Source organism: Dasypus novemcinctus, chromosome 17 (genome assembly GCF_030445035.2).
Source record: "Dasypus novemcinctus isolate mDasNov1 chromosome 17, mDasNov1.1.hap2, whole genome shotgun sequence".
Classification (NCBI taxonomy): domain Eukaryota; kingdom Metazoa; phylum Chordata; class Mammalia; order Cingulata; family Dasypodidae; genus Dasypus; species Dasypus novemcinctus.
The window spans coordinates 35,774,071-35,787,329 of NC_080689.1; the positions used below are offsets into that span (position 1 = coordinate 35,774,071).

Here is a 13,259-nt window from a genome sequence, read left to right on the forward strand (position 1 = left end):
ATTTTAGCTTTGATTTGCATTTCCCTAATAGCCAGTGGTGTACGTTTTCTCATGTGTGTTTTTTTCCTCCCACCATTTGTATTTCCTCTTTAGAAAAATGTCTACTCAGGTCTTTTGCCCATTTTTTAATCGGGTCATTTGACTTTTTTATTGTTGAATTTTAGGATCTCTTTATATATTGTGGGTAGTAGACCCTTGTTGAACATGCGATTTCCAAATAGTTTCTCCCATTTAATAGGCTGCCTTTTTACCCTTTTCACAAAGTCCTTTGAACTGCCAAAATGTTTAATTTTGAGGAGGTCCCATTTATCTATTTTTCCTTTTGTTGCTTGTGCTTTGGGTGTGAGGTTTAAGTGACTGCCACCTACCACAAGATTTTGAAGATGATCCCTGCATTTTCTTCTAGTACTTTTATGGTCCTGGCTTTTATGTTTAGGTCTTTGATCTGTTTGAGTTGATTCTTGTGTAAGGAGTGAGGTAGGTGTCCTCTTTCATTCTTTTGGTTATGGATATCCAGTTCTCCCAGCACTTAGGTTGAAGAGACTCTTCTGTCCCAGAAATGTGGACTTGGGAGGCTTATCATAAATCAGTTGACCATAGAGGTGACAGTATTTTCTGAACTCTCAATTCAATTCCATTGGTCAGTGTGTCTCTCTTTATGCCAATACCATTCTGTTTTGACCACTCTAGCTTTATATAACTTGAGGGAAGCAGACTTGGCCCAGTGGTTAGGGCGTCCGTCTACCACATGGGAAGTCCGCGGTTCAAACCCCGGGCCTCGACCCATATGGAGCTGGCCCATGCACAGTGCTGATGGCGCGCAAGGAGTGCTGAGCCACACAGGGGTGTCCCCCGTGTAGGGGAGGCCTACGTGCAAGGAGTGCGCCCTGTAAGGAGAGCCGCCCAGCGCGAAAGAAAATTCAGCCTGCCCAGGAATGGCGCCACCCACATGGAGAGGTGACACAAGATGATGCAACAAAAAGAAACACAGATTGCCATGCCGCTGACAACAACAGAAGCGGACAAAGAAGAACACACAGCAAATAGACACAGAGGACAGACAACCGGCGGGGGGACAGAGGGGAGAGAAATTAAAAATATATATATACTTGAAGGTCAGGAAGCATGAGTCCTCCAAGTTTGCTCTTCTTTTTAAGAATGTATTTGTCTATTTGGATGCACTTTCCCTTCAAAATAAATTTTGTGATTGACTTTTCTATTTCTATAAAGCAGGCTGTTGGAATTTTGATCGGTATTGCAGTGAATCTATAAATCAGTTTGTATAGGATTGACATCTTCACAATATTTAGTTTTTCAATCCATGAACATGGAATGTCTTTCCATTTTTTTTTTAGGTCTTCTTTGATTTCTTTTAGTAATGTTTTATAGTTTTCTGAATACAGCTCCTTTACATTCCTGGTTAAATTAATTCCTAGATATTTGAGTCTTTCTGTGGCTAACTTAAATGGAATATTTTGCTTGATTTCCTCAGCTTGCTCATTACTAGTGTATAGACACACTACTGACTTTTGCTTGTTAATCTTGTATCCTGCCATTTTGCTGAACTCATTTATTAGCTCTAATAGCATTCTTGGAGATATTTCAGAATTTTCTAAATATAGGATCATGCCCTCTGTGAATAGTGATGGTTTTACTTTCTCTTTTCCAATCTGGATGCCTTTTGTTTCTTTTTCTTGCCTAATTGTTCTATCTAGCACTTCTAGCACAATGTTGAATAACAGTGCTAATTAGTGGGCTTCCTGATCTTAGAGGGAAAACTTTAGGCTTCTCCCCATTGAGTAAGATGTTGGCTGTGGGGTTTTCATATACGACTTTTATTATGTTGAACTTAATTTCTTTATCTCTTGAAGTGCTTTTATCAAGAAAGGCTGTTGGATTTTGTCGATGCCTTTTCTGCATCAATTGAGGTGATCGATCGTGTGGTTTTTTCCCCCCTTTGATTTGTTAAGTGGTGTATTACGTTAATTGATTTTTCTTATGTTGTTTTACCCTTGCATACCAGGAATGAAATCCACTTGATCATGGTGTATAATTCTTTTTGGGGGGCAAATTTTGTATTTACTATTTTTTAAAAAATATATATTTTTAAAAGATTTATTATTTATTTATTTCCCCTTCCCCCCTCTCCAGTTGTCTGCTCTCTGTACATTTGCTGTGTGTTCTTCTCTGTTTACGTTTATTCTTGTCAGCGGCACTGGGAGTCTGTGTCTCTTTTTGTTGCGTCATCTTGCTGTGTCAGCTCTCCGTGTGTGCAGTGCCACTCCTGGGCAGGCTGCACTTTTTTCGCGTGGGGTGGCTCTCCTTATGGGGTGCACTTCTTGCGCGTGGGACTCCCCTACGCGGGGGACACCCGTACGTGGCAGGGCTCTCCTTGTGCACATCAGCACTGCACATGGGCCAGCTCACCACATGGGTCAGGAGGCCCTGGGTGATCCCATGTAGTAGGCACCATCCCATGTGGTAGGCAGATACTCTATCCATGGAGCCAAATCCGCTTCCCTAAAATATATTTTTATTAAAGTATATCACTCATACATGAACGTGCATAAACAATAAGTGCATAGTAAAGATTGTGAACATACAAAATAAGCAAATATAACATCATACAGGAGTCATACAGCACCGCTCCACCAACACATTGCATTGTTGTGAAACATTTGTTACAAACTACGCAAGAACTTCGTTAGAATACTACTACTAACTATTGTCCCTGTCTTATATTTGGTGTATTTTTTTCCCCAGCCCACCCTATTTTTATTACAGAGGTTGTGAACTTGCACAACAATCATACCCATGTGTAGAATTCCCATACAACACACCTTCACCAACACACCATACCGTGGTGGAACATTTGTTACAGATTATGAAATAATATCATCAGATTATTACTACCAACCACAGCCCATAGTGTACACTTAGCACACTTTTTCTATACACCTCCATTATCAACACAGTACATCTTTGGCATTGATGCAAGAATATTATAGTACTGCTGTTAACCATAATTTATCGGTCACTTCAGTTATAGTTTTCTCATGCTTTTCCACATTCCCACCACCCTGCAGTAGTGATGTACATCTGCTCTAGCTCATAGAAGGACACTCTTATGTGTCCTCAACCATAATTCTCCTCCACCTCTGGGTTTGCTGTTATTCAGTACCTAGATTATTCTTTAGCTTTCTTTCAATTGACATGTACTTCCCCAGACTACCCTTTTCAGCCACAATCCCATTTATTTATTTGTTTGTTTGTTTTTCTATTTTTTTAATCCCATTTATAAACCAGTTGCAACTTACTATAATGTGTTACCATCAACTCTATCCATTTCCACACTTTACAGTCAAGTTAATTAAATCATCTACATGCATTAAGCATCAGTAGTTCTTCTCAACTCTCCTTTTATCTCCTAATAACTTATACTCTAGGTTTTAACTCTGTGTGTTTTATTTCATTTCTTACTGCAGTGTAGTATTCCATTGTATGTATGTACCACATTTTGTTTATCCATTCATTGGTCGATGGACACTTGGGTTGTATCCATCTTTTGGCAATTGTGAATAATGTGGCTATGAATATCGGTGTGTAGATGTTTGCCGAATCTTCCTGTTTCTTGGTATGGATTGTAATTTTTTTGTTGGTGTTTTCTCATCTGGCTTGCTGTATATATTTATTCTGGGTGCAGTTTCTCCCTTTAGTTTAGGGCTTTCTTGTCTTTTCTTCCTTGCTAGTTGTGTAGTAGGAGCTAAGAATGTCGTTTGTGCTGTAAGGTATGGAGGCTGAAGCTGCCTACATTGCCCCAGAAATTGATGAAACTTCTCCCACCTTTCTCCTCTGTAAGGGGTAGGGACAGAGATGCAGCTGTGTATAATAATCCTAGTTGGGCAGGACAATTCTCTCTGTAGTTACCCAGAGAAGAATGAAGCTTCACACCCCTTCCTCCCCTACCTTGGGCAGGGATGGAGCTATAGTTATGGGGAGCAATCTATGCCATGTCGGTCCAAAGTGACCACATTTGCCCAGGTAAACTGACGTAGCACCAGACCCCCTCTGTGCCGTGGGTGGGAATGGACCCTCTGTAGTGCCCAACGGTCTAATCTGTGTGGGCCGAATATGCCTGCAGTTGCCCTGAGAGATTGAGTAAATACTCTCCCTTCTGCCCGTTAGGAGGTGGGAACGGAACCACCAACACCCAATAGTTCATTCCCTGTAGGCCAGAAGTACCTGCCATTGACCAGAGAGGCTGAGGAAGCACCATCCCCCTCATGAGGGTGGATCCACAAGTATCCACCAGTCCAGGCTGTGTGTACCAAAAGCACAAAGGGCTGAGGGAACATCGGTCCTCTCCTATCCTGTGGGGGCACAGAGTTAGAGATGTACTGGAAGGCACTCAACAAACCAGTTCATGTGGGCTGAAAACTCTTGCCATTGCCCGGAGAGTCCGAAGATTCCCAGCACCTCTCCTATCATTTTGTGCCCCAGGTGACTGATAATCGAGTCAGTGCCAGTGGAGAGCGCTTGTAGTCACTGGAGAACCTGGTCTCGCCAGCTTCCTCTCTGCTGGAGGTGGGACTGGAGCCTAGGCTAGGGCTGCAGTTCGAACTTGGTGGAAAGAAGCCAGTCCCTAACTTCACGGGGTTTTCAATCAGCCAGGCTTCCCCTCATGCCAGGGGCGGAATCAAAATGGCAGCTACTGGACTCTTTCCAACGTGGACAGGCTCAAACCCTAGCTTTTTGTAGAGTTATACTTTAGCCAGCTGAGTCCATTAATCAGTAGCTGAGGTTGCCGGACAACTTTCTTTTCCTCCACCATTTATGGGAAATGGAACTTCTGACTTCAGTGATGGAATAATTTCTGAGGCGGTTTGTTACCCTAGAGTAGGATGGGCACTGGCATCTGTGGTGTGGCTTGCAGTTTACCAGAGAGGTGGTATAGGTCCCCCCATCTTCCTCCCTGCTGAAAGTGGGGCTGGGGTTCAGGCTAGACTTGCAATCTGACCGGGGTGGAAAGAGCCAGTCCTTTCCAGCACTGGGTTTTCAATCAGCCCTGCTTCTCCTCATGCCAGGGGCGGAGTCAGTATGGCGGTCCGGCCTTCTTCTGACCTGGACAGCCTCAAAATTTAGGGTTATACTTTAGCCCACCGAATTTACTAATCAGTAGCTGAAGTTGGTGCCATACCGTGTCTTCATCCCCTGCTTTTTGGGAAACGCAGCTTCCAGCTGCAGGCATGGAATAGCTCCTGAGGCAGCTTGCACCATGGGCACTCATCTCCATGGTGTGAAGGGCTCTACTCACAAAGCCTCTCTGCAGATGGACATTCTCCTTCTTGCATACTCTCAAGGATATTGCAGGATACTCTTCTGGTCTCCTGGGGCCCCCTCACAGGTGCTTTAGATAGCTCTGGGGATTACTAACTGCCCTGCAGAAGGAGCTGACTCTAGGAGCTCCTTACTCTGCCACCATCTTGGCCTCCCCCCATCGTGTAATTATTTTAATATGCTCTTGGATTCATTTTGCATGTGTTTTGTTGAGGATTTTTTGTTTTTTGTTTTTAATTTATTTCTTTCCTCTTCCCCTCCCCCCAGTTGTCTGCTCTCTGTGTCTGCTTGTATTCTCAGAAGAATCTGTGAGTCTTTATTGCGTCATCCTGCTGTGTCGGCTCTCCATGTGTGTGGCACCATTCCTGGGCAGGCTGCGCTTTTTTTTGCGCGGGGCAGCTTTCCTTACGGGGTGCATTCATTGTGCATGAGGCTCCCCTATGCGGGGGACACCCATGCATGGCACAGCACTCCTTGAGCGCATCAGCACTGTGCGTGGGCCAACTCATCACACAGACCAGGGGGTCCTGGGTCTGAACCCTGGACCTCCCATGTGGTATGCGGACACTCTATCAATTGAGCTAAATCTGCTTCCCTTTGCATCTATGTTCATTAGAGAGAATGGTCTGTAATTTTCTAGTATCTTTATCTGGGTTTGGTATTAGGGTGATGCTGGCTTCACAAAATACATGGGGTAGCGGAGTAGATGTTTTTCAGGCAGTAGGATATCTCCCTCCCATGTGGGAGGTCCCAGGTTCGGTTTCCAGTGCCTCCTAAAGAAGAGAAACAACAGGCAGACAACAAGCAAGACAATGAGCAGACAGTGAGCAAAAACAAAATGAGCAGGGAGTGGATGTGGCTCAAGTAGTTGGGCGCCCACCTCTCACATGGGAGATCCTGGGTTCTGTTCTGGTTGCCTTCTAAAGAAGACGAGCAGACAACTAGTAGACAGTGAACAAAGACTGAGCAAAAAACAAGGAGCAAATAGATGAGGGAGCCATCTGGGGTGGTGGGGAGGATGTGTGGGGGTAATTTTCCCTCCCTTTTACTGTATTTGGAAGAGTTTAAACAGGATTGATATATATATTTTTAAGGCTAATTTATTTATTTCCACCCTCCTTGTTGTTTGTGCTCTTTTCTGCTCTCTATGTCTATTGAGTGCTTGGCTTTTCTTTTTTTTTTGGGAGAACCTAGGACCTCGCATGTGGTAGGCAGGTGCCCAACTGCTTGAGCCACATCTGCTTCCCCAGGATTGGTATTAATTCTTCTCAAAGTGCTTTGTAGCTGAGTGGCTGTAGCTCAGTGATTGAGTACCTGCTTTGCATGTACAAATAAGGTCCTGGGTTCAATATCCAGTACCTCCAAAAAAAAATGCTTTGTAGAATTCCCCTGTGAAGTTGGCCTTCTCTTTGTTATTTCTTTCTTTTTGCTTTGGGAATAGTTTGTTGTTCATTTTCTAGTTTCTCCAGGTATTTAATTAGGTCTTTGATTTTAGTTCTTTTTCTTTTTTTTTTTTAAGGAGGTACCAGGAATTGAACCTGGGAACTGGTATGTTGGAAGGAGGCCCTCAACCACTGAGCTACACCAGCTCTCTTCTTTTCCCATGTTTACTATAGGATTTTAGGGCTATAAATTTCCCTCGTAGCCTGCCTTCGCTATATCCTGTAAGGTTTGATAAGTTCAGTTCTCGTTTCCCGCCCCCCAAAAAAAAAAAAAGACGGGTACACAGCAAACAGACACAGCAAATGCAAACAACCAGGGGGTGGGGAGAAATTAATAAATAAAATATATATTTTTTAAATAAGGATGGTGGAGAGCCATGAGTATATAAATACTTTGAATGGTTTGTACAAAGCATGAGACTGTATAATACAGTGATTCCTGTGCTGGAAGGTGGACTGTGGTTAACAGAGCAAATATGAGAACATTCTCTCTTAAACTATAATAAGAATATAATACTCATACAAGGTGTTAATAGCCAGGTGGGTCTGGGGAAAAATATACCAAAAATAAGATACTAGCTATAGTTAACAGGAATATTTTGATGATGCTTTTTCATAGTTTGTAACAAATGTTTCACAGCAACGCAAAGTGTTGGCAGTGGGGTTATGTATGAGAACACTGTAGGATGGTAGGCATGTTTGTTTTATAAGTTCACAACTTTTACTATACATTTATTGTTTATGTACATGTATAAATGATAAACTTCAATTTTAAAAAGTTAAAAAAAGGATGCTCGATCTTGTCAGATGTCTTTTGTGTGTCAGTTGAGATGATCATGTGGTTCTCTTTTTTTTTGTTAATGTGGTGTATTACATTAATTGATATTCTTATGTTGAACCATCCTTGAATACCTGGGATAAATCCCACTTGGTCTTGATGGGTAAGTCTTTTGATATGCTGTTGGATTCTATTTGCAAATATTTTGTTGAGAATTTTTGTGTCTATGCTCATTAGAGAAATTGGTCTTTCATTTTTTTTTCTTGCAGTATATTTAACTGGCTTTGAAATTAGGGTGATGTTGACCTCATAGAATAAGTTAGGTAGTGTTCCCTCTTTAATTTTTTGGAAGAGTTTGAGCAGGGTTGGTATTAATTCTTCTTGGAATGATTGTAGTATTCCCCCGTGAAGCTGTCTGGTCCTGGGCTTTTCTTTGTTGGAAGTTTTTTGTTTCCTTTTATTACCCCCCAGATGGCTCCCTTGTCTTTTGCTTGTTGTTTTCACTCATTGTTTCCACTTGATGTCTGTTTGTTGTTTTGTTTGTCTTCTTTGGGAGGCACTGGGAACTAAACATGGGACCTCTCGTGTGGGAAGCAAGCACTCAACTGTTTGAGCCACATCTCTCCTTTTTGGGAGCTTTTTGATTACTGATTTAATCTCTTTTCTTGTCATTAGTTTGCTGTGCTTTTCTATTTATTAAAGAATCATTGTAGGTTGTTCATGTGTTTGTTTCTAGGAATTTGTTCATTTTGTCTAGGTTGTGTAATTTTTTGGCATACCATTTTTCATTGTATCCTCTTATACTTTTTATTTCTTTGGGCCAATAGTAATGTCCCTCCTCTCATTTCTTATTTATTTGCATCTTCCCTCTTATTTTCCTTGTCAGTCTAGAGAAAGGTTGTTACTTTTATTGATCTTTTCAAAGAACCAGCTTTCAGTTTTGTTAATTCTCTTTCATGTTTTCTTGATTTCTTTTTTTTCTTCTCTAATTTTTATTTCTTTCTTTCTGTTTGGGATTAGTTTGTTTTTCTTTTTCTAGTTCCTCCAGGTCTGTAGTTAGGTCTTTGATATTAGCTCATTCTTTGTTAATGTAGATGTTTATGGTTATAAATTTCCCTGCCTTCATAAGTTTTGCTATGTTGTGCTGTCATTTTCATTTGTCTCAAGATATTTACTGATTGTGCTAGCAATTTCTTCTTTGATCTGCTGATTGTTTAAACAAGTGAGTGTTTTTTAAATTTTCGTGTGTTTGTGGATTTTCCAGTTCTCTGCCTCTTAATGATTTCCAGCTTCATCTTATAAAGCTCAGAGAATTTTTTTTTTTTTTTTAAATTTATTGAGACTTGTTTGTGACCTTAAAATGTGGTCTAGGGAAGTGAATTTGACCCAACAGATAGGGCATCCGCCTAACACATGGGAGGTCCAAGGTTCAGACCTATGTGATGAGCTGGCCCATGTGCAGTGCTGATGCGCTCAAGGAGTGCACCCCGTAAGGAGAGCCGCCTAGCGGGAAAAAAGTGCAGCCTGCCCAGGAGTGGTACTGCACACATGGAGAGCTGATGCAGCAAAATGACACAGCAAAAAGAGAGACAGATTCTGGGTGCCACTGACAAGAATACAGGCGGACACAGAGTGCAGACAGCTTGTGGGGGAGGAGGTGGGGAAGGGGAGAAAAATAAATAAATCTTTAAAAAAAAAAAAAGACATGGTCTGTCCTGGAGAATGATCCATTTTTACTTGAGAAGAGTGTTTATCCTACTGTTTTGAAGTGTAGTGTTCTGTATATGTCTTTAAGGTGTAGTTCATACCATATTATCCAAGTTCCCTTTTTCCTTATTGATCGTCTATCTAGATGTTCTTTTTATTGATGAGAATGGTGTATTGAAGTCTCCAAAGTTAATGTAGAGATGTCTGTTTTGCCCTTCAGTTTTGCCTGTGTTTGCCTTATGTATTTTGAGGCACTGATTTTGTGTATAGGTATTTATAATTGCTTTTCTTTTTGGTGAATTGCCCCTTTTATTAATATATTATGTCCTTATTTGTCTCTCGTTACAGGTGTTTTTTTTTTAAAGATTTATTTATTTATTCTCCCCTCTCCCCCATTATCTGCTCTCTGTGTCCATTCGCTGTGTGTTCTTCTGTGTCTGCTTGTATTCTCATTAGATGGCTCCAGGAACCAATCCTGGGACCTTCCAGAGTGAGAAAAAGGTGATACCCTCTTGCGCCACCTCAGCTCCCCGTTTTGCTGTGTCTCTTATTGTCTCTCCTCTGTATCTCTCTTTGTGCATCATCTTGCTGCACCAGCTTTCTGCGACAGTTGGCACCCCTGCGCAGAGCAGCAGTACTGCGTGGGCAGCACTCCCGCCTGGGCTTAGGACTCTGTGTGGGCCAGCTCGCCGTGCAGGCCAGCTGACCTTCACCAGGAGACCCTGAGCATCGAACTCTGGACCTCCTATATGGTAGATGGGAGCCGAATTGCTTGAGCCACATCTGTTTCCCTCATTACAGCTTTTGTTAAAGTCCATTCTGTCTGATATTAGTATAGCTACCCCAGCTCAATTTGGTTACTGTTTGCATGGAATGTCATTTTCCATCCTTTCACTTTCAATCTTTTTGTGTCTTTGTGTCTAAGGTGAATTTTTGTAGACAACATATAGTTGGATTATGTGTTTTTATCCATTCTGGTAGTCTGTGTATTTTGGTTGGGGAGTTTAAACCTTTAACATTCATTGTTATTACTGTAAAGGCATTACTTGTTTTAGCCATTTTGTCCCTTGGTTCTTATATGTCTTATGTTCTTTTTGCCCCCCTTTTCCTTTATTGCAACCTCCTTTTCTGTATAATTGGTCTTTTGTGTTGTATCTGAGTGGTCTCATTTTTGTTCCTGAATATTTTTATAGTACTTTCTTTGAGGTTACTCTCGGGTATATTATTACACAACCTGCATCTATTACCTACTAATTTGAAAAGATATGAACTTAGCTTCAATAGCATATACTTTCCCCCCTCCCTGTCCCTCTGTTTCCAATCTTTGTGTTATTTTGTCCCCCTTTACCTCTGTATCAGGAAATCTGCTTTTTCTTGTTCCATTGTATTCTGACGCTTATAACAATTAAAGAATAGAGTTGAACATTGAGGATACAGTACTATTGGGGTTTCCATTACCCTTTTAGTTACCTTTACTGAAGAGCTCATTTCTTCACACTACTCCAAGCTACACTCTCCTATCTTGTCCTTTTAACTTGTACAACTCCCTTTAATAATTCTTGTAGGGCAGGTCTTTTTTTGACACACACTCTCAATTTTTGTTTATCTGTGACTATATTCAACCCTCCCTCATTTTTGAAGAGCAGTTTTGCCAGATAAGTAATTCTGGGCTAGCAGTTTTTCTCTTTCTGTACCTTAAATATATCGTAACCACTGCCTTCTAGCCTCCATGGTTTCTGATGCGAAATTGACGCTTAGGCTCATTGAGGATTTCTAATATGTGAGGAGTTACTTTTCTCTTGACATTCTGATTAGTATGTGTCTTGGAGTAGTTCTATTAGACTTGAGCATACCCATGTAATCAGTATCCAAATCAAGAAACAATATTACCCACACCCTAGGAGCCCCTCTCATGCTTCCTTCTAGTCGTGACTCCTAAGAGTTCTGTGCTTGTGACTTTTGACAGCATAGTTTCGCCTTTTTTTGGTAGTTTATATAAATGAAATCATACATTGTTTAGTTTCATTTTATGCTGCATTTTTTACATTCAATATTATGTTTGTGAGTTTTCCATATTGTTGCATATGTGGTTGTGAATTGCTTATACTCATTTTTATTGCATACTATTCCATTGTGTGAACATGCCAGAATTTATCCATTTTATTCTTGACGGTCATTTGGGTAGTTTCTTCTTTTGGCTGTTATGAATAGTGCTGCAATTACAGTAAATTTGCACTTTCTAAACATTGTTTTCTAAAGAGATTTATTTAAACTTTGATTTTCTTGGTTTTTATTGGTAAGAAATGCTAAGGAAAATGATAGTATTCAGGATCTATTTCCATTTTGGTATTTGTTTAGAAAAATATCTCTAGAATTAATCTGTGATACAGCAATATTTTTATTTTTAATTTAATCTTAGGTTGCAGTTTCATCATTATCTGCAGTAATCAAGTTTTTAGAACTCTTATCAGATGACTCAAATTTTGGACAGTTTGAACTGACTACTTTAGACTTCAGCCAGTACATGAAATTGGATATTGCAGCAGTCAGGGCCCTGAACCTTTTCCAGGTAAAAATACATGGGTTAAAAACATTGAGTGATTAAAGAATTTTCTTTTGATATATACTGGAGAAACTTATTATGGAACTTAAATATTTTGGAATATTCTTATACTTAGATAAATAGCTTTGAATCACTATATTTTATTTTTCTAGTTGCAAGCTACATAAATGATACTTGTCACAATTTTATGAATAATTTTGTATATTAGTAGCAGTTTAAAATTATATTCCATGAAGTTTTATGTTTAAAACTGCAGTAATTATAAAGTGGTTTTGGTTTGAGGAAAAAGTATAGGAGTAAACATGGATTAAAAGGTTGACATTTTTTTTTTCCGCCATCTTGGAGACTGTGGAGGCTGCTGGGAACAGGACTTCTAAAACTGCAAATATGTCTGGAAGGCTGGGGTCCAAAGCCACTTTTGCTGGCTATAAGTGGGGGCTTCGGAACCACAGGGAGCGCACACAGCCGTTCTTAAAATTGGAGGTGTTTTATGCCCGAAATGAAACTGAATTCTATTAGGGCAAGAGATGTGCTTATGTGTACAAAGCAAAAAACAACACAGTGACTCCTGGCGGCAAACCTAACAAAACCAGAGTAACCTGGGGAAAGGTAACTCGTGCCCATGGAAATAGCGGCATGGTTCGTGCTAAGTTCCGAAGCAACCTTCCAGCTAAGGCCATTGGACACTGAATCCATGTGATGCTGTACCCCTCAAGGATTTAAACTTATTGAAAAGTAAATAAATAAAATTGTTGATTTTTCTCTTGGAAAAAAAAAAGGTTGACATTTGGATTTTAGGAAGAGGAACTTTCATGCAAATTTCTTGTTCAACAATTGAGGAATATTATATATTCCTGTTTGCAAAATTGCTTAATTTTTTCATGACAGAGTAATGTTTTCACCAGTAATTGTGCCATTCTTTTTGTTTTATTTTTGTTGCCTAGGGTTCCGTTGAAGATACCACTGGCTCTCAGTCTCTGGCTGCGCTGCTTAATAAGTGCAAAACCCCTCAAGGACAGAGGCTGGTTAATCAGTGGATTAAGCAGCCTCTCATGGATAAAAACAGAATAGAAGAAAGGTACAATATTAGAGAATATTTTTGTAAGCTTTGTGTAACCTTCAGTTATGCCATATAATTATATCACTTATTTTAATATGGAATCTTACACCTATTCTTTGGCACAGAGAATTGTATTAACAATAGAGTAATAATGATTTAGATTCATTAAATAACTTATTTTCTTAAATTAAAAAAAATTATAAAATAGTATTTTACTAAAGAGGTGATGTGGTATAGTTTTTCAGAGGATGGACTTGGAAGAATAGTATCTTGGTTCAGGTTATGGTTCTACCACTTATTAGCTGTACTGTTTTGGGTAAGTTACTCAACCTCTGTGTCTGAGTTTCTTCACCTTTAAAGTGACATTTGTGG

General features: G+C 40.1%; 1 protein-coding gene across 1 annotated transcript in view; it reads left to right on the plus strand.

The window, feature by feature from the left end:
* Positions 1 to 13,259, plus strand: part of MSH2 (mutS homolog 2) — a 95,369-nt gene that overhangs the window by 18,986 nt on the left and 63,124 nt on the right. The window contains 2 exon segments of the mRNA XM_058278516.2: positions 11,684 to 11,833; positions 12,772 to 12,905. Coding sequence (XP_058134499.1) covers positions 11,684 to 11,833; positions 12,772 to 12,905 — 284 coding nt within the window.